Source organism: Spinacia oleracea, chromosome 1, assembly GCF_020520425.1.
Source record: "Spinacia oleracea cultivar Varoflay chromosome 1, BTI_SOV_V1, whole genome shotgun sequence".
Taxonomy (NCBI): Eukaryota; Viridiplantae; Streptophyta; class Magnoliopsida; order Caryophyllales; family Amaranthaceae; genus Spinacia; species Spinacia oleracea.
Genome location: NC_079487.1, coordinates 6,521,626 through 6,549,263, shown reverse-complemented (window position 1 = coordinate 6,549,263; position 27,638 = coordinate 6,521,626). Strand labels below are relative to the sequence as shown.

The 27,638-nt window shown below is 35.5% G+C and overlaps 1 protein-coding gene across 1 annotated transcript; it reads right to left on the bottom strand.

Annotated features, from left to right (window-relative positions):
* Positions 1-179: 179 nt before the first annotated feature.
* Positions 180-27,335, bottom strand: LOC130462644 (protein FAR1-RELATED SEQUENCE 5-like). Its single transcript, XM_056831363.1, has 6 exons — positions 27,276-27,335; positions 26,962-27,104; positions 14,098-14,227; positions 12,207-12,303; positions 686-1,790; positions 180-489 (listed from the first exon to the last, which is right to left on the bottom strand). Exons 1-6 carry the CDS (start codon positions 27,333-27,335, stop codon positions 180-182), a joined length of 1,845 nt encoding a protein of 614 aa, XP_056687341.1.
* Positions 27,336-27,638: the final 303 nt, after the last annotated feature.

Sequence of the window (27,638 nt, the reverse complement as noted above, 5' to 3'; positions counted from 1 at the left end):
TCCACTGCAAAAGTCTCTTGGTTAAACCGAACTTCATGTTTAATCAAGTCTTTTTTAGGCCTCCACACATAATAACTTTTCTCTATAGCTGTGTTTCCACGTATTTCTTCTTTAGAACATGCCATCCCTTTAAGAAATTGTTCTTCAAACAAAACATATGCTTCTATAGTGTAAATCTTTCACGCATGAAGAAGAATTCCGCAATTTGCAGCTGCAACTTCTGGTCTACCTTTCCAATTTCTGTAGTCATGACCATTCTCTTTGCTCCTCCAATCAGAAATAACATCCAAAAAAACATGATAAAAATCACATAACCCTTGTGTCTTATCAAGTCGATGGGAAACTGACTTGTTGGTAGTTTCACATCGCTGTGATGATAACACACCACCAGACCAATAATTCTTAGAATAAGCAGGACACCACATCTCTCTAATTGTATATAAATTCTTCAACCATGGATTTTCAACGCATTTATAGTGAGTCAACATTCTGAAAAACAAAATGTTCAATATAAAAATCAAATTTGTTCATCGGAATATACCTATTTGATCAAAGTCAGAAAGCATATAACTTAGTAATAACATGAAATTCCTAAATGTTCATTTGTTTGTAAGTAGATGTTCATAAGGTTACAAGTACATATTATTTATTAATTAAAAGTAAATAAGTAATCCAAATTAATTACCTTGGCCAATGATATTCAAACTCAGCAGCAGTTTCACAATACTTCAGAAGATAATTGAATATGTCAGAAAAACCATCTAAAGCTCTATACTGCCCAATATGCTTCTTTGAATTCTCCCCAATATGCCACGTACATAATCTATGTCTAGCATCTGGAAAAACATTTCTTATCCCAGCAGCAATGGATGGAGCTTGGTCTGTCATAATGGTTATTGGGGGATTTCCACCCATGGATGTAAGGAAAGTTTGAAAAAGCCAATTAAAAGATTCGGTTTTTTCATTGATAACAAAACCCATTCCAAACATAACATTATTAGAATGATGGTTCATACCAACAAAAGGAGCACAAATCATATCATATTTATTGGTCCTATAAGTAGTATCAAAAACCAATAAATCCCCAAAATAATCATAATCTCTCTTCATCCGACCATCACGCCAAAAGAAACTTAAAAGTCCCTCTTCTTCACTAAGCTCAAAGTCATAATAAAAACCTTCTTCACTGGAATTTCTCTGAGCAAAATACTTGATTAACTGATGACAGTCATGACCTTCAAGTTTATTAGCTTTTGCACGTGATAAAGCATTATAAGCATCACTAGCTGTAAAACCGACCATAGGTGATCCGCCTACTTCTTTCCTCAAAACCCTCAAGGTATCAGACACTTTAACACCACTAGCTTTTAAAGTAGACATAAAGTAAAGAGCCTCCTTACTAACCTTCCTTTGTGATCTTATCAAATGCCTCTTATTTAGAGGAACCATAGCATGATTATGAATCATATTATGATTCACAACCGTCCATACACCATCTTTACCAATAGAAAACTGAACAAAAGCAGTACACCCAGTACGCGTATCCAATCTAGCATAAGACCTTGTTCTCTTCCTTTTTTCATCTTTAACCCCTTCGCAGCTACACAAGAACCGTTTCATAGTATAAAATTCACTGTTTTGACGCTTCCGACCTTTCCCAACCCTAATACCAAAACCTTTACTAAAAGCATATTCATTATACAAATCATAAGCTTCGTCTTCATTTTTAACTTCCTTCATCATTAACATAGATTCTGACCCTTCAACAAAAAGACTTACTTCCTTATTCACTGCGAAAGGAAGAAATGTTCAATGTTAAACTAGTGATTGTTCAATGTTAAAATAGTGAATGATCAATTTCAATAATAACTAACAATGGAAAATTGAAATGTTCAATATCCTTAAATAAAATATTCAATATTAAAATAGTAATGTTAAAAATAGAATGTCCATTGCTTAATTAGGTGTTGTTCAATGTACTTAAATAAAATGGTAATTACGAACATAGGTAATATTCAAAATCATTAAATAAAATGTTCATTATAAATTATAAATAATGATAAATACTTGAATTAAATGTTCATTGTAACATAGGTAATGATCAATAACTCTTAATAGAAAGTTCAATATAATACAATACAATGTTCATTATCTAAATAAAAAATATTCAATATATTTTAATGCAATGTTCATTACTAATATACGTAACATTCAAAGTCATTCAATAAAATGTTCATTATTGTTGTAGACAATGTTCAATTTCTTTGAACTGAATATTCATATATTTGTTAAGAATGTTATAAGTAAACAATGAACAATATTTTCTTTTGGGACAGAACAATTCAAAAATTCATAACATAATATGTATTTTATCAAAATATATAATGTTCATAAGATCTGAGCTAAAAATTCATTAACATTATATACATTGATAATAAATAAAATTATGAATAAAAATCGAACAAAAAATAACGTACAATTGCAAAAAAATAAGAAAATTTGCAGAAAACAAAAACAAAGAAACAAATCAAAATCGAAATATCCAGCGAAAACACGAAAAATAACAAAATTCTAAACACATTTTATCCAAAATCAAAATATAAAATCGAAAACAATCAAAACCAAAAACATTGAAATCAAAACAAATAAATGAAAATAATAAAAATATAAACTTACGTTATGACATCAATGTACTTAAAATTCCAGAATTAGATTCGAAAAGAGCTTCAGAATTTTCCATAACTGCGAGATCCATGGAAACAGAGGAGAGAGAAAATAGGAGAGAAAAAATCGAAATAAACCCTAAGAACAAGATATATCGCAACTTGAAGAAGAAGAAACAAAAAATTAAAGAGTTGTCTAACTTAGGAAACTCAGGAAGGGGATAAAAATACGCTGAACGACGTCGTTTTCGGGGGGGTACAGCCAGCGCTGGATGTACCCGCATCACACGACGTCGTTTGATTAGGGGTACAGCCAGCTTGGCTGTACCCGAGGGCAGCCAAAAAATTGCGTGCAGGGTATGTCTATAGTTGATGTTTATGAGACTTATAGTATCATGTGTTAATTTGTGATTTTCCTAATATTTTAATTATTATTTTATTCCAATACAGTTCATAAGAAATAAAGGTAACATAAAGAAATTGTTGTTTTCAACTTCACGTTATATGTATTTATAAGTTAAAGTACATGAATAAACACCAATTAGTGGTGGGTTAAGATGGTAATGAGAGTTAATCTCGAAACTTGAGGTCTTGTGTTCAAACCTTTATTGTAATGATTTTTGTTGTCAATAACATCACACAACCTTGGTGAATGGATGATGTGTCGTAAATAGGAGAGTTATACGTGGCACATAAACTTTTCTCGCAACGCCTTTTAATATATTAGTATAGATTTGTAAGTTATTAATTCATATTCAACTAACCATTCCCTAAACATAATATTACATTTAAAATAAAATGATACTCTCTCTGTCCCAGATTAGTAGTTACACTTTCCTTTTTTGTCCGTCCCAAATTAGTTGTTATCATGTTATCATGGCTGTAGTCTATTTTAACTAAAACGATATAATTCGTTGTCAAACTATATCATTTGACTCGCAACTTGAAACTTGTTTAAGCTAGTGATCTAGTTTAATACATAATACTCAACCACGTAATCGAATTATACGTGACCTACTATTAGTATCATGTATTCCTGTTATCATGGTTGTAGTACTCTGTTAACTAAAATAATACGAAGTATAATTTGTTATCCACAAATTCTTATTTATAAAGAGTGTACAATAAATATTGTACACCGAAGTAAAAGTTAACTCAAAATGTTTAAAAGTTAAGCTTATATATGTAAAAGTTATCTATTTTTTTAGTGATAAAATTTTCATTTCAGTAAAATCATATTTCTCCAAAACCACTAATAATTTATAAAATTAATCATTTAATCATTTCTATCAATTGTTTTTTACTAATATAAAAGTCAATCAAAACTGGGTTAAAGTTACGAAAAAATGGGTAAAAGTTATCTTGGTGTACAATAAATTTATTGTACACCTTATGCGCGCAAGACCTTTTGTTTGTTATCAAACGAGCTTATTCGACTTGCAAATTAATCAAATTATTATTTTATCAACAGAGTAAATTATATGAAATTATTTGACTTGTTATAGTTATATGATTTACTCTGTATATATAAGGTTATTAGTTACTTGATAAATTATTATTTTATATTATTGTATACATATACGGAGTAACTAATAACCTTATATAGTTATACAACTATCATAATATCAATTTGTCCATTATACATCGAAAGAAACTTTAAACTCTTGTACCTGACCCCTATATATGTCTTTATCTCTTTATCGTAATTATTCAATTCAAAGGAGCTTAACTTTTATCTAATCCCACTTCAACTTTAACATGTGACTATAATTTTTTGAATCTCTACTCTCGTATTATTGTAATTTCCTATTAAATGGTTGTTATACTTTTTCTTTAGTTTTTATTTGAAAACTCTATGATTTTTCATTAACTATAAGTAACGATCTTGATGTAGCGGAACACCATCGATATCTAATGAAAGCAAATGAACAATAATGAATGATCAAATGTGTATATAGACATCACCTAAGAACCAATCGCTAACTGCTGTACCCCCCAAAAACGACGCGCTCATATTGTTTGTTCATTCTTGTCGACTGTTTGTTCTTTTTTATTGTACTGTTTGTTCATTCTTATTGCACTGTTTGTTCTTTCTTGTTGTACTGTTTGTTCATTCTTGTTGTACTGTTTGTTCTTTCATGTTATTTTTTAAATTCATCATCAAATTTTCATAATTGTTGTATTTTTTGTTCTTTCTTCTGGAATTTTATGTTCCTTTTTATATTGTTTGTTCTTTCTTGTTTATTTGTTTGTTTATATTAATTATATGGTTAATGTTCATAATTAAACTCTTCATTAATCTTTTATTCTTTCTTTTTGTATTGTTTGTTCTCTCTTGTTGTACTGTTTGTTCTTTCTTGTTATTTTTTAAATTCATTCATCAAACTTATTGTTGTATTGTTTGTTCTTTCATATTGGCTTTAAAATTCATCATAAAATTGTTCATAATTGTTGTATTGTTTGTTCTTTTTTCTGGAATTTTATGTTCTTTTTTATATTGTTTGTTCTTTTTTGTTGAATTATTTATTCTTTCTTGTTTATTTGTTTGTTCATAATAAGTATATGCTTTATTGTTTGTTCTTTCTTGTTGTATTGTTTGTTCTTTCATGTTGGCTTTAAAATTCATCATAAAATTGTTCATAATTGTTGTATTGTTTGTTCTTTTTTCTAGAATTTTATGTTCTTTTTTATATTGTTTGTTCTTTTTTGTTGAATTATTTGTTCTTTCTTATTTATTTGTTTGTTCAAAATAAATATATGGTTAATGTTCATAATGAAATTGTTCACTTCATTGGTCTTTTATGTTTTTACAAGCGCCTATATTGTTTATTTCCAAATAAATAAATAAATGTTCATTTCCAAAATAGTAAATGTTCATTCCAAATAAATAAATAAATGTTCATTTCCGAAATAGTAAATGTTCATTTTTGTAGTTTATTTCCAAATAAATAAATAAATGTTCATTTCCAAAATAGTAAATGTTCATTCCAAATAAATAAATAAATGTTCATTTCCAAAATACTAAATGTTCAGTTTTGTACCAGTATATTAATGTTCATTTTAAACAAGACAAAACGACATCGTTTTGGATGGGGGTACAGCCAACTTTGGCTGTACCCGGGTATAGCAAAAACTTTGCGCCTAAGAACTATTTGAACTCGTGTTTGCAATGTGTTGCTCCTTGTTTACGTAGTAATGTGCTTCCTGGGATAACCAAAGTATATTTTGGTCATTGGTTAAGTTCTAAAATTAAGTGGCCAATGCGAAGAATTTAATTACAAACCCAAATTTTGTTCTTTGAAGAAAATCCAGCTTTTTAGTATTCTTTTTATGGATTTGTTCTCTTTCAATTGGTCAATTTCTATTTTCATAGGCTGAATTTAATTGAAATTTAGGGTTTATAGGAGGAAATGATGAATACCCAATAGAAATTCAAGGTTTATATGAGAAAATTTGGGGGGAATGTGAATTCCAGTATTTCATTGTCCATCGAATTAAACTTCAATACACCACATCCGATTTCACACGATCACTAGACTCGTTGTCCATCGAATTTAAGCTTTCTTGCCTACACCACATCCTTGGCATTATTTTATAGATATATACTTGGTTGAATGTTCGAACCGCCATTCCTTTAAATAAGAATAGGAGAGAAGGAAGAAAAAAGGTTCAAGAAGGAGCTAGAAAGAACGAAGGAAGATGAGAATGAAGAATATGATGTTTTTTCTCGTAAAATGAATGAAGAACATAACCCATAATGAAGAATAGGAGAGGAGGAGGAGGAGAAAGGAGAATGAACAATAATTACTTTTTCAAAAGGTTTTGCATGCACAAGGTGTACAATAATTATTGTATACCATGATAACTTTTACCAAGTCTTTTCTAACATTTACCTAATTTTTTTTGTAACTTTTAATATGTTTTGATTAACTTTTATGTTATTAAAAAAGTTGATAGATAAACATATTAAAAGGTTAAATGATTAAATTTTATACATTATTAGTGACTTTGAAGAAATAATTTTTATTAAAATGAAAATTTTCATCACAAAAAATAGATAACTTTTACATATATAAGGGTAACTTTCATGCATTTTGAGTTAACTTTTACTTAAGTGTACATTACTTAGGGTGAGTTTATCCCTAGTCTTGAAGGGAGTCTGAGGTGAGTCTCAAGCCTAAATCTTGGGATAACGTTGTAAAAGACTACACCAAGTCTTGAAATGAGTTTGAAAATCCAAGACTCACTCAAGACTCACTTAAGACTCCACTTTTTTCCTCCTCCAATCAAATCATGTCACATCATCAAACTTAATTTATCTTATTTTACCCAACTAAATTATTCATGGTTTATGTATTATTTTGTTTCATTTGCCTTTAAATTTATGTTCTATATCTTTTGAATTTAATATGTTGTATTATTGTTTCTAATTTGTACGGAATATATGTCAATTTCGAAATTAACATTTTTTGTTTTATTTTTCATTTTTTTTCTCGAATTATAAATTACTTTGTTTGTATATAAGAAAACATAGTTTCAATATTTATGTACCAAAAAAAAGGTATATACATAAAATATTATTTTAAGAGTTAGGTGAGTCTGAAATGAGTCTGAGATAATGTGTAAAAATAGAGTGAGTTTTGTGTGAGTCTGGATAATGAAAAAGTTAGTGAAAAGCTGATGTGGCAGAGTCTAAAGATTGGAGGTGAGTATGGGGATAAACTACCCTTATTGTACACCACTTGTAAATAAGAATTTGGGTACCCCCACCCCCCAACTTTTTATATGTTTGATTTTAGAAATTAGTTTCCTAAATTATTTAAGTTTTTCCAGAAAATATAATAAATGATTTATGTAACATTTGGGAAATTATTTTTGAAATTATATGAAATCAAATAGTTTTAATGGTTTGAGATCAATTTGGCAAAAATAAATGGATGTGATTCATTATAGATTAAAGCACTTCAACAGCTTTCTTTAGTAGAAAAGCTATTGAAGTATCATCCCTAATTTATTTATTTTTGACATAGACTCAAACATACATAATTGAAAAGGTTCACATATTACAACAAACTACAATTAGAGCTTTACTAGCTCTTTTAAACCAAATTAAACAGTAAACTTTTAAACCCGCAACGGTAGTGAACACTTTGATCGTCATCCGTTGACTGATGAAGTCCTTTTCTACATTCCCATTTTCACTTGGCTCGAAGCAAGCTTGTAATCGAAAGGAAGCCCTTGAAACCCTATGACACTTGAACGCCAAAGAGAGGCAAGGAAGGATAGATAATCCACTCATTGATTCACCCAACTTTATAAGCAGGGTGAAATGGTCACAAATAAACTGAGACACTGACCTTATACCTTCTTGAAAAGGTATATGGAGTCTTTCCTTGTAACGGGAGAGACTCAATCTAGTTGACAAGCTATGAACCCCCAAACATTGGGGAGCTGTCTTCGGATAAGAAATTTTAAATGCAATAAGATCGCCTCTCATCGCAATTCAAACCTAAATCGAACAACCCAACTTTGTGGACACCAACACCCCCTTCCATAACCCCCATCTTCTCCCTTCGCCTTATAATCTGACATACCACCACTAGAGGTAGTATGAACGCCTAGGACAAGATTGCTAACAAGGTTAACTGACTCTTTTGTAATTAGAATCGGGCCAACACTTAAACTCAATCGAACAACCCATACTTGCCTCAAAGTTGAAGATACCCATATAAGACATCCAACAATAAACCAATTTTGGAAAAAAACTCAGAGGGCTACAATAATTAACCGTTCTAGCTAACAGGAAAACTTCCAACACCAAAGCATAAAACCATACTACCCAACAACATTAAAAAAGAACTTGACATTAAAACTAACCAACTAAACCAATCAAAAACACAACAGGGATGAAAACAAGGATCACACCACTCACATAAATGACATAATCCTCCAAAATTCGGCCAAAATTAATACCAAACACCACACTCTAACTTAGTCTTTACCTTTTACCATCAAGATCGGCGTATTTTCCGACAATGCAAGACGGCGGCGAGAAGGAACTTAGGTATTAATTGGTTTCCGAAAACCTAACAGAAATAGAGCAAACAACCTAATTAACTAGCACCCCTAATCCGAATTAGACCCTTACCCCAAATTTCACCTTTACCAGATAAATTATCCACGGCGGCGTCTAGGGAAGCTTTGGAGATGGACACCAAGGTTGCTTAATTAACCAGATCTGACGGAGATCCCTTGTTTCAAAGGTCGGCAAAGTTGACTGAAACTAAATCGCCGACGAGGAGATCGAGAGAAGCAAAAAAGCTTCTTCAATCTATTGAAAATCCTTCTTTAATTTGCCGGAGGTAGCTCCTCCACCAAAAATAAAAATAAAAACACCCTAAAAGAAAGAAACTACTACACTTAACCGCTCGCCGGCGACCTGAGAGGAGTGACGATTCTCAAGCCGCCAGCGACGCTAAGGGAAAACCTAGGGTTTGGGTTTTTGTAGAGAGAAGGAAGAGGTTTTTTTTATAAGAGAGAGAAAGTGTTGTTTTCAAGTAGCACTATCCCTAATCTAATTACCTACTATAAACATGTAATTCGTATTATGTTACCAAACTAATCCATGGAACTTTGATATTATTTGGGTGCAAAGTAGATGATATGATAGACTTCAATCGTGGTGAAAAGCTTCAATAAAACTACTCTTGGTCATTCCCTTTCTTCCCTTGCTTCCTTCCAAAGTGAAAGTTCCCTTTCACCACCAAGAAAAAGATGAATTCTTATCTCATCAGGGATCATGAATGCATAATGTATATTATGTTGCTTATTAATACGATATTCATTATATTTTCATCTTCGTTTATTTTGAAATGTATGTATATATAAAGAATTATTCGTTATTGTAGTACTTTATAATGTATACCGTAGTGGGCAGTGACGGTTCTTAGTTATTGTCTGGGTAGGCCCAACCTCTTTCAGGAAAAAATTCCAGTTCCGATACCCCCTAAAATTTGAATATAATTGTATAATTTTATACTATATTTTTTAATGTTTCTACCGGCCCCCCTCATAAACTTGTTCAAGATCCGCCATAAATAGCTAGTGGCGGTGGAAGAAATATCACTACAAGAAATTGTGTACTATTAACGATGGGAAATTCCGTCGCTAAAGGTCAATAATTGTTGATTAACGACGGAATTTTTCGTCGCGAACCCGTCATAAAAGGGGGCCGTCGTTAATGGAAAATCCCGTCGTTAACCCGTCGTAAAATACATTTGCGACAGTTGTTCCCGTCTTTGTTGGGTTGTTATTGTTAGGTTATGATACATATGAATAAACATAAATCATGCGGAAAAACCATAAAGCAAGGAAACATATTATTTACACATAATCATTTAGCATAATTCAGATGCATACACTTTGTAGCGTGCCCTCCCTAGCTGCGCCCGAACCGAACAAGAACAAGTCTTTAGGACTCCAAGTGTCGTCCCTCCGTAGATAGTCCACAGCACGTCCGGATCCGCCTTAAGATTGACCAACTAGAATCGCCCTTAAGGTACTAGGATTTTCGGCTAAACAGGGCATGTGTTTGTGGCTGATTTTTGCTTGAAAATCTTACCTTTGAATACTTCAATCCTTGTCTAAATATGTGACCCTAGGCACCTATTTATACAGTTTATGGAAAGGAATTATAATCCTATTAGGATACTAATTTATTTAATTAGAATCTTATTAAAACTCTATTAAACAAATTCTATCTTTATTAGGATTAGGATTTAATCATAGAACAAATTCCAATAGCCTTAGGATTTGTATTGCACACAACCGCACACGAGCACGAGCACAAGCACAGCCCGCGCAAGCCTCGCGGCCCACGCGAGCTGCTCTTGCTCGCAGCCCATGTCGCAGCCCACGACTGCTCCGCGCGCGCCACAGGCCTTAGCTGGGCCTGGCATTGCGCTGGGCCTGGTCGAGGCTTGGCGTGTGGTTTGTTGCGCTTGGCTTGCTGGGCGATGGCCTGGCTTCGTGTTAGGCCTTCGTCTAGCGAGCCTCATCCGATGCTAATTCGTACGATACGCTTCCGATTAAATTCCCGATTCCGGAATTCATTTCCGATACGAACAATATTTAATATTTCCGATTCCGGAATTAATTTCCGTTTCGAACAAATATTTAATATTTCCGTTTCCGGAATTATTTTCCGATTTCGATAATATTTCCGATTCTGACAATATTTCCGTTTCCGGCAATATTTCCGATTCCGGCAATATTTCCATTTCCAATAATATTTTCCGATACGTACCATGTTTCCGTTTCCGGCAACATCTACGACTTGGATAATATTTATATTTCCGATACGATCCATATTTCCGTTTCCGGCAATATCATCGTTTCCGGAGTATTCATTTCTTGCCTTGGATGATCTCAGCTCCCACTGAAACCAAGATCCGTTGATTCCGAATATCCATAGATGGAGTATTTAATGCCATTAAATACTTGATCCGTTTACGTACTATTTGTGTGACCCTACGGGTTCAGTCAAGAGTAAGGTGTGGATTAATATAATTAATTCCACTTGAATTGAAGCGGCCTCTAGCTAGGCATTCAGCTCACTTGATCTCACTGAATTATTAACTTGTTAATTAATACTGAACCGCATTTATTAGACTTAATATTATATGCATACTTGGACCAAGGGCATTATTTCCTTCAGTTATCCCCGTCGCAAAAGCCATTTTGCGACGGGATTTTTACCCGTCGTTATTAGGTTGTCATAAAAGATACAAATTTTTGTAGTGTATGCACCATGATTGTTGGTACATAAAAATATAAAATTACTAGATTAGGGTCCGTGCATGCACGGATATTCTAAAATTATTTGACTAATTTTCTATAATATATTTGACTAATATATTTCTCTCCCTAAAATTTTTGCATAATTAATAAATCTTGAACATACTCATTTATAATAATCTAATACGAACAATTTAACTAAAGTATTACCAAAAATCATTTTTAGCAAATTATTAATATGTGACATATATTATTTCCATAATCTATAAACAATATATTTTGTTCATACATAATATACTAGTCTTATATGCACGCGATGCGTGCGGGATTATATAAAAACTTAAAATTGTATTACTACCACTAAATATAAATATTGGATTAAAAAAATGTTCACAAAATTCATTATTTAAAAAAAATTAAGGTTATACTATATGATCATACATTTAAATAGTGAAACAAAGTAATCATTTCTTTACATGACAAAGAATCTAAATCTTAGTACCAAAATAAAGAATTACTATAGAACATCAAACTTTAGGAATTAATAGAGCCCTTCTATAATAATCAACCACAAAACAACAGAATTCCGAATTATACAATTGCCACAATAACGTAACGCAGGAGATATAGTGATACAGTACATTCATTGAGGAACTATATAAGAATTTCTCTACCTTTTACACAAAGTAAGATGTTTATACACATATTCCTATAGTCCAATACATATAGAGAACATCAGATAGCTACCTATTGAAAGCAGCTTGCGAAAATGAGTAGTAGCTTCAAGTTGAGCATTTCCGTCATCTGAACAAACACCCGAAACCATTTGTGGCAGACCTTCAATCTATGAATTCAAAAAATAGTCACAACATATAAAAACCTTACAAAGTATCACAATACATGAATACAATCATCATTGAACTAATACCTAGGTAATAACACTTTTACATCAAATTCAAAGAAATACTCTGTAATTATCAATTTCATATTAATTAAAATGAACAAACCTAGAAAAATTAAAGCAATACCCAAAAAAGAATTAATGGTGAAATAGTATGATAGCCGGCGCCGAAGAATCAAATATGCAGGTTATGCACTGGTATAATTATAATATGCACAAAGTGGAAATTAAATCAGCTTCAATATAAGACTATCATTCCCAACTATCATCCACGGTTAACAAACTATTTTTGTGCCAACTTTCTTTCAATCACTATATCTCCTGTATCACTATATCTTTCAAAATTTGTGGAAATTAAATCAGCTTCAATATAAGACTATCATTCCCAACTATCATTCACGGTTAACAAACTAATTTTGTGCTAACAAATTTGTGCTAACTAACAAATTTGTGCTATAGTAAATCATGCAATTATTTCAAAATCTTTGTGCTAATAAATTTGTATTATGTAACTCCTAAAATCAGGGCGAATATTAGTTTAGGAATTAATAACAAAAAAAATGCGTTGATTGCTTGTTAGCACAGTGTTTTGGATTCTAAAGTTACTTATGTCGTTTTTGTTCAACTAATTGTAGATATGTAGTTTAAGAAAATCTTAATAACCGCTTGGTGGTTTTATAAGGAAAGCCCAGAAAGATTTTTAAATTTGAACCGGTCAACATCCTACTATGTATAATTTTTTTTTAAAAATATCGCATGAACTAATGAATTTGAAATGACGATTAGAACTACTATGTCTTTTGAAATTACTATAACCTTCACTCCTTTTATAATTTCTCAAAGATCCAACTTCTGAAATTTACAACAATGTTATCCATCTCTCCTCCACCATCCCTCTTATACACCCTTCACTTTTTTCATCGAGACTGCTACCGGTAGTCACAAACTCTAGAGGTGGCAACATGTGAGAAAAAATTGAGCCAGTCGTGACTTATATTAAAATAATAGATTATAAAATATAAGACTATCATTCAATAGTTGATTGCTACGGAGTATGAGGACAAAAACACATTGCAAAGTTATTTTAATTACTAAAGAACTTGAAGGTTCTAGGATCTTTCAAGTTTGAATTCATGGAGTAAACAAAAAAAGATAAAAAACAGACTTACCGGTATACCTAAGGCCCAAGATTTAGCAGCAAAATGGTAAAAACAGACTTACCAGTATACAATAAAATATTCGGTACTCCAGTTAGCATCAGACATCAGCCTACTGCATCTAACCTAAAACAGTTGAAGGACGTACATGTTTGAAGAGTCGAGTAACTAATTCCTATTGTTTTAGAAATAGAACATCTGAAGTTCTGAAAATGTTTGAATGATGACATATACGAAGTGTAACTCTTGGGTGGCCAATAGGCATAAGATAAACTACCATGCAAATAGTATACTCCATCAGTCCATTGAAAGAGTTTAGGAATCTACAATATGCCTAGGAATTCATCACACCTGTCCACCTTAACAGTACATTTATACCATGACAAAACAAAAGTTCCTGAAGGATTTAACAATGAGGTTTTTGAAATGGGAGCACTTGTGCAGAATCTCAATTGAAGTAAATAGAAAATGCTTCATTTAATTTTAATTATAGAAGTATTTTCTCCATAAACCATTTTTAGGCCTCGCTTTAAGAATGTTTATGTAATCAACCAAAAACAGAATCTAAATAGTTGACTACCCACCAGTTTGTGTTCTTCTCTAGATATCCCCTATAGCCATTGCATTCCTCAAAATCAATAACCCTGACATCCTTTCCGCAAACCATGCCCCAGTATACAACAGTCAAGAATACTATACCCAATATGGGGCTATACAAACAGCAACAACCATTTCCATTACTACAAATCAGGCAATATAATTCCTTTTTCAACGCCGTCTACTGCTGAGATATACTACCATAAAGGCTTGATGATTAGGGATGACAATTCAATCCGACTCAGATCCGAATCCGACCCGATATGAAGAAAAAACTCCGCTCATCCAAAATAAAATAATCCGAATCCGAATCCAAAAAAATAACTCCGAGTCTGAATGGGAGTCGGATCGGATATGGATCCTGCGTGGCATCCGACCCGACTCCGACCCGCTAATCTTTAACATTAATAATTCATTTTCCCTTGTAATATATAAAAGAAAACCCTAATTCCAACTCCCTCATCCACCGCCTAATCTAACTCTCTCTCCTTCCCACCCCTACAGCCCCCTCAGAAATTAGAAACTACGAAGTATCAAAGATTCAAAGTAGCCCCTGCTCCATGTCCATAGAAATCATCCAGCATTTCGACCTCCACTAAGAACTCTTTCAAAGGAATCTTTCTCTCTTCTCTACTCCATCTCTCTTATAAATTCGACCACCATCGCCGCCTTCCACCATCGCCGCCTTCCACTAGGTGCTGCGGTTTCCGATTTCAATCGGTCTTTTTGTGATGATCTATGGTTTGAATTAATTGTTTAAGGTATGGTTGATTTATTTATATATTGGGCTAGATTTATAGGTATATGGTTACTTCATTAATTCGTTATATGAATCTTTTAATTTCAGATTTCTTGTACTCCTTAATTAGAGTTCTAGGACATAGATTTGTATTTGTTCATTTTTGTAATCAATTTAAGTGTAATTTATTTAACCGATAGGAATAATATATGTAATCAACTTGGATTATTTCTAGTTTAATTTTATATGAGCTAGGTTTAAATTTAAGAATCATATGTACTATGTATTTGTTCATCGTCTTTATACGAATTTCTTTTTTGTTGGAAAACTTTAAGAAAAATGTTGCAGGAAGCGTTCAAATTGATTAGGATAGATTCGGATCTCGTCGGAGGTCCGACGGATCGGGTCGGATTCGGACCTTCAAATTGAGTATTCGGATCAGACTCGAGTTTCGGAGTTTCAGACTCGGATTCGGATTCAGATCCATTTTTAGCATCCGATTAGTAAATGGATCGGAATTGGATATTGCTGCATCAGACCCGAGTCCGATCCATTGCCATCCCTGTTGATGATCAGACCACAATACTAAATTGATGTTTGTTAATTCTCACAATGGCAATACCAACATCAAATAAATTACAACAAATTTTAACACTATATAAAAGAAAATAAAACTTAGGGCTAATTCTAATGGAGGAGAAAGAAAGAGTACCAGATTAGAAGAGGAAACGGCGGTAGAAGAGATCGCGAAACAGATGGTAGGGGAGAAACTCGGCAACCGTGCCACTGGTTGTCGGAATGGAACTGGATGGCGGCAGATAGGCGGAAGAAGAACCGTCCTCCATGGAAGCTCCCGATCCGATTTGAAGGAAATAATGCCCTTGGTCCAAGTATGCATTCTATGTTAAGTCTAATAAATGCGGTTCAGTATTAATTAACAAGTTAATAATTCAGTGAGATCAAGTGAGCTGAATGCCTAGCTAGAGGCCGCTTCAGTTCAAGTGGAATTAATGATATTAATCCACAGCTTACTCTTGACTGAACCCGTAGGGTCACACAAATAGTACGTAAACGGATCAAGTATTTAATAGCATTAAATACTCCATCTATGAATATTCGGAACCGACGGATCTTGGTTTCAGTGGGAGCTAAGATCGTCACAGGCAAGGAATGAATACTCCGGAAACGATGATATTGCCGGAAACGGAAATATGGATCGTATCGGAAATATAAATATTATCCAAGTCGTAGATGTTGCCGGAAACGGAAACATGGTACGTGTCGGAAAATATTATCGGAAATGGAAATATTGCCAGAATCGGAAATATTGCCGGAAACGGAAATATTGTCAGAATCGGAAATATTACCGGAATCGGAAAATAATTCCGGAAACGGAAATATTAAATATTTGTTCGAAACGGAAATTAATTCCGGAATCGGAAATATTAAATATTGTTCGTATCGGAAATGAATTCCGGAATCGGAAAATTTAATCGGAAGCGCATCGTACGAATAAGCATCGGACGAGGCCTGCCGGACGAGGCCCAGCACGAAGCCAGGCCATCGCCCAGCAAGCCAAGCGCGCCGCACAAACAGCCACGCCAGGCCCAGCGCAAGGCCAGGCCCAGCAGGCTGCGCGCAGCGCGCAGCGCGCACAGCGCGCACAGCACGCGCAGCGCACAGCGCGCACAGCGCGCACAGCACGCGCAGCGCGCAGCGCGCGCGGGCGCTGAGTGGGCTGCTGCTCGCGCGCACGCATGGGGCCCATCGTGGCTGCCGTGCGTGTGTGTGCAAGTGTTTGTGTTCGTGCACGTTTCCTAAAACATGCAGAGTTCGGTTAATGATTAAATTCCTAATTCTATTTGATAAAATTAATTAAATTAGAGTTCTTATAGGATTCTAGGTTTAATTAATTTGTATCTGAATAGGATTTCGATTCCCTTTCCATACCGCTATAAATATGAGGCTAGGGCTCACAATTTATAACACAAGTTTCAAAGTATTCAAAGTGAGTTTTTGAGAGAAAAATTCAGTCACACATTTGCCTATAAAGTGCCGAAAATAATAGTAACTTAAGGGCGATTCTAGTTGGTCAATCTTAAGGCGGATCCGGACGTGCTGTGGACTATCTACGGAGGGACGACACTTGGAGTCCTAAAGACTTGTTCTTGTTCGGTTCGGGCGCAGCTAGGGAAGGCACGCAACAAAGAGTATGCATCTAATCTATGCTAAATGATTATGTGTAAATAATATGTTTTCCTGGGTTTATGGTTTTTCCGCATGATTTATGAATTGTCATATGTATCATAACCTAACAGTGGTATCACGAGCCCCTTATTATTTTCATAATCTAAATTGCATGAACATGGTTAAATATTACAAATTTGCAAGAATTAAAAGGGGTGATTAATTTTCGTAATTGTTAATTAATTGCAAATTGCGTTTATTTAATTATACGTACGCAGTTTTTCGGCAGTTTCTTCGTTACTCATCCGAATTGAGTGATTTTTGTGTCAATTCCGCATGTAAAAGGCATTCTAAAATTTTGACAAAAAATAGTATTTTTCCGCCGAACCCAGAATTCTCAAATTCGAAGCCTAACTATGACTTTTCGAAGGTTTTAGTTTTTCGAATGCAAAATTTCGTAAATTTAAAATGTTAAATTAAATATTTGCGATTCTTGTTGATAAATCTTGAATTTTTGATTGACCTACTGCATATGTTTAACAAGTTTGAATGCCTAGTCTTGTTAATTATGCAATCTAATTTGTAATTATGATTAATTTGTTGAAAATTAGAATAATTTAGAATTAATTTGATTTTCATAATTAATTGTAATTTAATTAGAAACCTATGATTAAAAACCACCATAAAAATTGTAAATTTACGATAAATTTTAAATTTTTATGACCTAGACTTGAATCCATAACAATCGGAAATCAATTGGATAATAAATTTTCGATTTTTCGCCCTAAAATTATGAAATTAATATTATTTATTAATTTGTCATTAATTTTAAATATAAATTTTAAATTTTTATGCGATTCGTTCATATAACTTGCACGCACGAAGCAATGGACGCTTCGTGTTACCCTTAAGGGGTGTTGTATAATGCGGGCATGCGACGACGAGCAAGGGAGCTCGTCGCCCGTGCGGCACGAATGCAATGAGCAAGGGCGTAGTGCACGAGCACAAGGCAGCAGCCCTGCCTTGTGTCGTGTGCCACGACCAATGGACGAATGGGCATGGGCGTAGGGCGAGCCAAGGCAGTCGCGTGTGGGCAGCAAGCGAGTTGCGCCACAACGCGCGCTGCCTCGCACAAGAGCGCGCAGCCTCGCGCGCAGCGAGCGCAAGCTCGCGTGCCACGAGCGCTGCGCCTAGCATTGCTCGCGCGCACAGCGAGCGATGTCGCCCGCCCAGCGAGCGATGTCGCGCGCCCAGCGAGCGATGGCTCGCGCGCCCAGCGAGCGATGTCGCGCGCCCAGCGAGCGATAGCCCGCGTGCGATGAGCGCTGGCGCGCGCAGCGAGCACCAATGCGTGCGGAGGCTTGCGATAGGGATGCAGCAGCTATGCGACGAGCGCATGGGCTGCGCGCACATGGCCAGCAATGGCTGTGTGCGTGCGGCCCATGGGCGTGCAACGCGTAGGGTGTTTGCGTTACGATTAGATCGTTCTGAAAGTTTAATTTGAAAATTTCAGTTCACGTAATTTTAATTAATTTTAAAATTAATAATTTAAATTATTTTCTTGGATTTTAATTTTGAATATTATAATTATAATAAATGTTATTTATTCTAATTATTTTACTAAAATTAAAATCATGAATTAATTTAAATGCGACTGAAATTAAATTAAACTTTTTGGATTCAATTATAAATTTATATGAGCTTTAAATTTTAATTAAATTTGTATGTTTCCGGTTAGACTAGAAATAAATTTTTATGTTTAAAATTGGTAAAGCATATGAATTTATTGGTTTAAGTGGGAGCGCTTTTTAGTCATAAACTCTTGATTAGGTCTACAAATCCTTAAGGTTAAAACAACTTGATTAGAATTAATAAGGACTGAATAATTGGTAGATTATTGGTGCCCTTGATTAATTGCTGCAAATGTTTACGTGATGCATAATGTGTTTTACTAACCAGCTATGTGGGCCATTCATGATAATGAATGGGTGAATGGTATATATTGTATATGTACTGTTTTGCAGGTTATGAAGTGACTAGTATGGCCCAAATAGGATAGAAAATATGGTCTGCGTACCATTAATTTGAATGTAATTGGTCTAAAGTACCAAAGTTATTTTTCAATTCAAATATGGTCTGCGAACCATCAAATAGTTGTAATTAGTTATAGCTTATCCTATTTGAAGAAAATGGTGCCTCCCACGGAGATTTTCAAGACGGACTTTGAAGTCAAAGCTTCAAGATGAAGTCGGGCCATACTAGATCACAAATATCTTATGCATGTTTTAAGTTATTTATTGTTTTAAATATGTCTTAAAATGCATGAGATCAAAAGCTTGATTATGTTGCATGATTAAGGATTTTAGTTCACTTAAAATCTAACCAACATAGTAAGAGCCTTAAGTTCCAAACTTAAAAATTGAGTTAAAAGGTGCCATGCCAAAATATACACTTGCTTGGATATCCTTTACATCAATCTAGTAATAGTTTTCGCTCAGCGAGGTGTTACTTATTGGTCCTAAAGGGGCAAGGTACACAAATAATTGTGAGTACATGTTAGTTTTGGTGAAACTCAACGATATAAGTAAGGAGTCCTTTTATGTCGTGGCAAAATCGATAGGTTTACCTAATAAGTTCTTAGACGTACCTATCAACCAAGAATAGTTTCTAGACTATTAGCAAAAGGCTTTTGCTTACCTAAGATGTTCTAGGATTAAGTCGACAAACTGTGCTTAGTTCTTCAATGATTTTAGGATCTTGGAATCATTTTATTCACACCTGCCGGAACACATAATTTGAATAAAATGCTTAATGAACATTGAATTATGCATGTATGCTAGAATTTAAAGTTTATTAAGAGAAACTGTGAATGGTTATTTATTTGTTTATTCTTTTCAATTGTAGTTTTAATATGGCAAACAACAATCAAAACATCATCATGGGTTCTGAGCTTATGGTCAAGCTGAACCTGACAAATTTTCTTGAATGGGAAGCTAAGCTAGTTGAAATAGTCAAACTCAATGGACTTGAGTATGTACTGTCACATCCCATGCCAAGCTACTATGCCAGAGACATGACCCGTGAGAGATTTTACGCCTGGGATGCGGATCTCAAAAAGGTTATGAGTCTCATGCTGAACAATATCCCTGATGATTGGGCTAGAAGGTTTGTAGCCTATGAACCTTTTACGCTCATCAAGAATCTGAGGGATATCTGTCGTGGAAGTACGGAGGACAGGGACCTGAACGTCCATGAGTTGATTGAATCAATGTCTGGTCTAAAGGTTAGTTCTCCCAACAGGTGTTATAGGATGGAGGTCCAAGAAACACATGTTCAGCTCCTTCGCACTAAACAAAGGGTAGGCGTCCCACTGAGGTTCCATGTGGATCTTATGTGTTCATATTTTGATCGCCTAAGTCTACTAGGAACACCAATAAGCGAAAGGATGGCAGTCTCTGTCTTGCTCAATTCACTACACAGTGGGTTTGGTCGCTTCAAGCAACTATACCTAAGTGAACCAAGAGAAGAAACAGTTGCAGAATTTATTCACCTTGTCAGAAAGGCTGAAATAGTACTGGACTGTGAAGCCAAAGATTTACTCAAGGCTAGAAAGAGACCATTCAAGAAAGGTGGAAAGTCCAAGGGCAATGCTAAATCAAAGCAGGATAAGTCCACATCAAGCTGTCTTTATTGTGATGGAATAGGCCATTACAAAAGAGAATGTCCAAAGCTAAAGGAAGATCAGAAGAACGGAACAGTCGTTCCATCTTCAGGTATTTTCGTTATAGACTGTATACTTGCTAATTCAACTTCTTGGGTATTAGATACAGGTTGTGGCTCACACTTATGTTCCAATCCACAGGGACTAAGAAGAAGTAGAAAGTTAAGCAAGGGTGAAGTCGACCTACGAGTGGGAAATGGAGCACGGATTGCTGCATTAGCTGTAGGAACTTACTATTTGTCGTTGCCCTCCGGGCTAGTTTTGGAACTGGAAGAATGTTTCCATGTTCCAAGTCTTACTAAAAACATCATTTCAGTTTCTTGCTTAGATGCTAAGGGATTTTCCTTTATAATAAAAGACAATAGTTGTTCGTTTTATTTTAAAGAGATGTTTTATGGATCTGCTAGATTAGTCAATGGACTTTATTTATTAGATCACGACAAACAAGTATATAACATAAATACCAAAAAGGCCAAAAAGGATGATTCAGATCTCACCTATCTGTGGCATTGTCGATTAGGCCATATAAACTTGAAACGCTTAGAAAGACTTCAAAGAGAAGGAATTCTAGAACCATTTGACTTAGAGGATTATGGTAAATGCGAATCATGTTTACTTGGCAAAATGACGAAGCAACCTTTCTCTAAAGTTGGAGAAAGAGCAAATGAACTATTGGGTTTAATCCATACAGATGTATGTGGACCAATGAGTACAAATGCTAGAGGTGGTTTCAGCTACTTTATCACTTTCACTGATGACTTCAGTAGGTATGGTTATATCTACCTAATGAAGCATAAGTCTGAATCCTTTGACAAATTCAAGGAATTTCAGAGTGAAGTAGAGAATCAATTAGGCAAGAAGATCAAGGCACTGCGGTCTGATAGAGGCGGTGAATATCTGAGCTATGAATTTGATGACCATCTGAAAGAATGTGGAATTCTATCAGAATTGACTCCTCCTGGAACACCACAATGGAACGGTGTGTCAGAACGGAGGAACAGAACCTTGCTAGACATGGTCAGGTCAATGATGGGTCAGGCCGAACTTCCATTAGAATTTTGGGGACATGCACTAAATACAGCTGCACTCACTATAAATAGAGCTCCGTCTAAAGCTGTCGAAAAGACTCCATACGAATTATGGTTTGGAAAGCCTCCAAATGTGTCTTTTCTTAAGATTTGGGGATGTGAAGTATACGTCAAACGATTAATTTCAGACAAACTTCATCCAAAATCTGACAAATGTATCCTTGTGGGCTATCCAAAGGAAACAAAGGGGTATTACTTCTACAATACATCTGAGAACAAAGTGTTTGTTGCTCGAGATGGTGTCTTTTTGGAGAAGGATCACATTTCCAAAATGACAAGTGGGAGAAAAGTAGACCTCGAAGAAATTCGAGTCGAACAACAAACTCTAGAGAATGCTCAAGATGACATTCAGGATGAAACTCAGAGATCTTTAGAAGAATCTGGTGAGAATCATGGTCAATCTAGAAATGTTACCCCGCGTAGATCGCAAAGATATAGATCTCAACCGGAAAGGTACTTAGGTATTTTGACGAACGAGAGCTATGACGTTCTATTACTTGAAAGTGATGAACCTGCGACTTACAAGCAAGCTATGACGAGCCCTAGCTCCAAGCAATGGCAAGAAGCCATGCAATCTGAATTAGACTCCATGTCTGAAAACCAAGTATGGGATTTGGTCGATTTGCCAGATGGCTACCAAGCCATTGGAAGCAAATGGGTTTTCAAACTGAAAAAGGACAAGGATGGGAAACTTGAAGTTTTCAAAGCTAGATTGGTTGCAAAAGGTTACAGGCAAGTCCACGGTGTGGATTACGATGAAACCTTTTCACCAGTTGCAATACTAAAGTCTATTCGAATAATGTTAGCAATCGCTGCATATTACGATTACGAAATATGGCAGATGGATGTCAAAACTGCTTTCTTAAACGGCGTTTTAACAGAAACTGTGTTTATGACACAGCCTGAAGGTTTTGAGGATCCAAAGAATGCTAAAAAGGTATGCAAGCTAAAGAAGTCAATCTACGGATTGAAGCAGGCATCCAGGAGCTGGAATATACGTTTTGATGAAGCAGTCAGTGACTTTGGTTTCATCAAGAACGCGGACGAATCTTGTGTATACAAGAAGGTCAGTGGGAGCAAAATTGCTTTCCTAGTATTATATGTCGACGACATATTGCTTATCGGAAATGACATTCCTATGTTGAACTCTGTCAAGATTTGGCTTGGGAAATGTTTTTCGATGAAGGATCTAGGAGAAGCACAGTACATATTGGGCATCAAGATTTACAGAGATAGATCTAAAAGGATGATTGGACTTAGTCAAAGCACTTATATCAATAAGGTGCTTGATAGGTTCAAGATGGCGGACTCCAAGCGAGGCTACCTACCCATGTCTCATGGAATGACTCTAAGCAAGACTCAGTGCCCAAAAACACTTGATGAGCGTAGACGAATGAATGGGATTCCATATGCATCATTGATTGGTTCAATAATGTATGCTATGATATGTACACGCCCGGATGTTGCGTACGCACTCAGTGCTACGAGCAGATACCAGTCAGACCCAGGAGAGGCGCATTGGACTGCTGCCAAGAATATTCTGAAGTACCTGAAAAGGCACAAAGATGACTTCCTGGTCTATGGTGGAGATGATGAATTAATTGTTAAAGGCTATACGGACGCAAGTTTCCAAACCGACAAAGATGATTTCAGATCACAGTCTGGGTTTGTCTTCTGCCTCAACGGAGGAGCAATAAGCTGGAAAAGTGCTAAGCAAAGCACCATTGCGGATTCTACAACTGAAGCGGAGTACATTGCTGCACATGAAGCAGCAAAGGAAGCTATATGGCTAAGGAAGTTCATAGGAGAACTTGGTGTAGTCCCCTCCATTAAAGGACCAATAGCCCTGTATTGTGATAATAACGGAGCTATTGCACAGGCAAAAGAGCCTAGACACCACCAGAGAGTCAAGCATGTACTTCGTAGATTTCACCTTCTACGAGAGTTCGTTGAAAGAAAAGAAGTCGAGATAAGCAAAATTGGAACTGATGACAACATATCAGATCCATTAACTAAACCTCTGCCGCAGGCGAAGCACAACTCGCACACTGCAGCTATGGGAATCAAGCATATTGGAGAATGGCTTTGATGTCTCTGTTTAATGTTTTAAAGTTTTAGAGTTTAAATCTTTGTAAAACATTATTGGTTAATCATTCACAATAAATGAAAAGAATTCATTTTTCCATTTAATTTGTGGTTTATTAAATGATGAGTCCCTTCAATTTGACGATATATTCAAGATAGACTGTCAGGACCAGTCCTGTGACTAAGAAATGTCTATCAAGTGAACTTGAATGTCAAAGGTTGAAAATGGTCCCTAATCGGAGTTTTCTATAAAATTGGACGCATAGAAAACGTTAGACGATTAGAATGCAAGATGACTAGTAGTTCTGTTTCTTGAACTATGTGGACATGGCAATGTCATAATCATTTGCATAGATACTTACTTTGGGAAGACTAGTATCGGACGAGACCTATGAAACTTTACTGTAAGAGATGAAAGTCTGTCATAAGTAAATTTCATTAAATTATTAGACACTAAATCCTCAATACCTGAGTGATTTGAGATTACTTGTTTGAGAACTGGTTGCTTTGACGTTGACCAACCGTCGCACCGTAAAAGGAGGCTATAAAGGCAACGCTCAGGTAATCACCTATCAAACGAAGTCTAATCTCAAGATCGCAAGATTGGGATTGTCCTCCCATAAATCGGGATGAGATGCTTAAAAGTTGTACAAGGCCACTCGGAGAGCTAGAAACTGTGAAATGCATGGCCGTGCTCGGATGAATCATAGGCTATGATTATCTGTTTATTTGATCAGTTGAACTCTGAAACCGAGGAACACCTCTGGACATAATAAGGATGACAACTCTTACCTTATGTTCAAGAGCAAGCATCGAGCGACAAAGGAATTAGGAAATGCACACTTGTCCCTAAGGACAAGTGGGAGACTGAAGGAAATAATGCCCTTGGTCCAAGTATGCATTCTATGTTAAGTCTAATAAATGCGGTTCAGTATTAATTAACAAGTTAATAATTCAGTGAGATCAAGTGAGCTGAATGCCTAGCTAGAGGCCGCTTCAGTTCAAGTGGAATTAATGATATTAATCCACAGCTTACTCTTGTCTGAACCCGTAGGGTCACACAAATAGTACGTAAACGGATCAAGTATTTAATAGCATTAAATACTCCATCTATGAATATTCGGAACCGACGGATCTTGGTTTCAGTGGGAGCTAAGATCGTCACAGGCAAGGAATGAATACTCCGGAAACGATGATATTGCCGGAAACGGAAATATGGATCGTATCGGAAATATAAATATTATCCAAGTCGTAGATGTTGCCGGAAACGGAAACATGGTACGTGTCGGAAAATATTATCGGAAATGGAAATATTGCCAGAATCGGAAATATTGCCGGAAACAGAAATATTGTCAGAATCGGAAATATTACCGGAATCGGAAAATAATTCCGGAAACGGAAATATTAAATATTTGTTCGAAACGGAAATTAATTCCGGAATCGGAAATATTAAATATTGTTCGTATCGGAAATGAATTCCGGAATCGGAAAATTTAATCGGAAGCGCATCGTACGAATAAGCATCGGACGAGGCCTGCCGGACGAGGCCCAGCACGAAGCCAGGCCATCGCCCAGCAAGCCAAGCGCGCCGCACAAACAGCCACGCCAGGCCCAGCGCAAGGCCAGGCCCAGCGCAAGGCCAGGCCCAGCAGGCTGCGCGCAGCGCGCAGCGCGCACAGCGCGCACAGCACGCGCAGCGCACAGCGCGCACAGCGCGCACAGCACGCGCAGCGCGCAGCGCGCGCGGGCGCTGAGTGGGCTGCTGCTCGCGCGCACGCATGGGGCCCATCGTGGCTGCCGTGCGTGTGTGTGCAAGTGTTTGTGTTCGTGCACGTTTCCTAAAACATGCAGAGTTCGGTTAATGATTAAATTCCTAATTCTATTTGATAAAATTAATTAAATTAGAGTTCTTATAGGATTCTAGGTTTAATTAATTTGTATCTGAATAGGATTTCGATTCCCTTTCCATACCGCTATAAATATGAGGCTAGGGCTCACAATTTATAACACAAGTTTCAAAGTATTCAAAGTGAGTTTTTGAGAGAAAAATTCAGTCACACATTTGCCTATAAAGTGCCGAAAATAATAGTACCTTAAGGGCGATTCTAGTTGGTCAATCTTAAGGCGGATCCGGACGTGCTGTGGACTATCTACGGAGGGACGACACTTGGAGTCCTAAAGACTTGTTCTTGTTCGGTTCGGGCGCAGCTAGGGAAGGCACGCAACAAAGAGTATGCATCTAATCTATGCTAAATGATTATGTGTAAATAATATGTTTTCCTGGGTTTATGGTTTTTCCGCATGATTTATGAATTGTCATATGTATCATAACCTAACACGATTCATCAGTTTTCGTTGCAAAAAATCAACAAATTCCATAAATTCCACAAACATTAAGCGAAGAATCAGAAAAGTTAACATAAAATTACCTACCAAAGCCTAGTTGAAATTAGGCAAGTTCAGAAACATTAACCGTTGATTCAAGCCGTTGCAAAAGCGAAAAGAAATTGAACAAAGCAATAAAATAGAGAAATTAAAAGAATTACCCAGGATTTAATTGACCCAGGTTTCAATTTGAATTCTTGAATGTGATGGGAGAAAATCCAACAAAAATCGAAACACAAATTGGTCCAGTCTGCAAAGCACCAACAATCAACACTGAAATAAAATTGAAATATGGTATGAACACCAAAAATCAACACTAAAGCCATAGATTGTCATTAGAAAACTAAAAATAAAACTAATTCAATAACAGTCCAATTACAAAACAGTAATTTTAGATCGAACAACCACATACTAGTTCAAACATTACCTATGTTTTAAATGAGCTAATGGTGAAAATAATCACAATTTTCCACGAACTCCAAATGCACAATTAAACATCAATTGGTGAACTCCAAAATCAGGAAATTAACACACAAAAAATCTAAAATTAGCACACCATATAAAACAAAAAAACAAAAAACAAAAAACAAAAAAAAAGTAAGGAAAAATAATAATTAATTGAGGGGGTAATGATGAAATTACCAGAAAACATGAATTCCAAAATCATAAATTGCAGAATCACCAAATTCGTGTTCTGGGTATCTTGCAGATTGTAGAAAGCTTTGATTTTTATAAAAACCCAAATTTGAGGCTTCTGGGTGAAATCGAAAGAAGTTAATACAGATCTGAACCGATAAACAACAAAAACACACAAAACATAACACAAATAAATTGAAGAAAATTCTTTGAAACCGCACGAATACAGCAAAGCAAAAACGAAATGCATAATTACATACAAATATACAATTCAATTCCAATTCCATACCACAATCGGGAGAAGTAATTTGAGCGAGTACCTGAGATTTGAAAGAGAAACCCATTGAGATGATGAAGTTCAATTCGCCGGGTTCACTCATTTTCCCTTTCTATCTCATGGAGGGAGGAGAGGTCGAAGATGAGAGATTGAGGGAATGGAGGAGAGATTGAGATAGAACACCTTAAATAGATAGAAAGGTTAACTCCAAATAAAATTTAAGTTAATAAATTGAGATTGAATTTATGTCTTGCTAATTAATGTAATTTAATCCAAAATCAATTGAAATCGATCAATTGAAGATTATATGAAAATTTTGAAATCAGATTAACACAAAAAGATGCAAAATTCATCTCTATAATAAGGAGTCTCCGAAGTTCGATCCAGAAAACTTTTAAAATAATTT

What these genes read in the sequence shown, in the direction of transcription:
- LOC130462644 (XM_056831363.1), bottom strand. Translation starts at nt 27,335, where the DNA reads ATGAGTGAACCCGGCGAATTGAACTTCATCATCTCAATGGGTTTCTCT. An exon ending in AGAAGAACACAAACTGGTGG is followed by an intron (nt 12,304 to 14,097) that starts GTAGTCAACTAT and finishes TTGAATTCATAG; the next exon opens with ATTGAAGGTCTGCCACAAAT. An exon ending in TCGCAAGCTGCTTTCAATAG is followed by an intron (nt 1,791 to 12,206) that starts GTAGCTATCTGA and finishes TTCCTTTCGCAG; the next exon opens with TGAATAAGGAAGTAAGTCTT.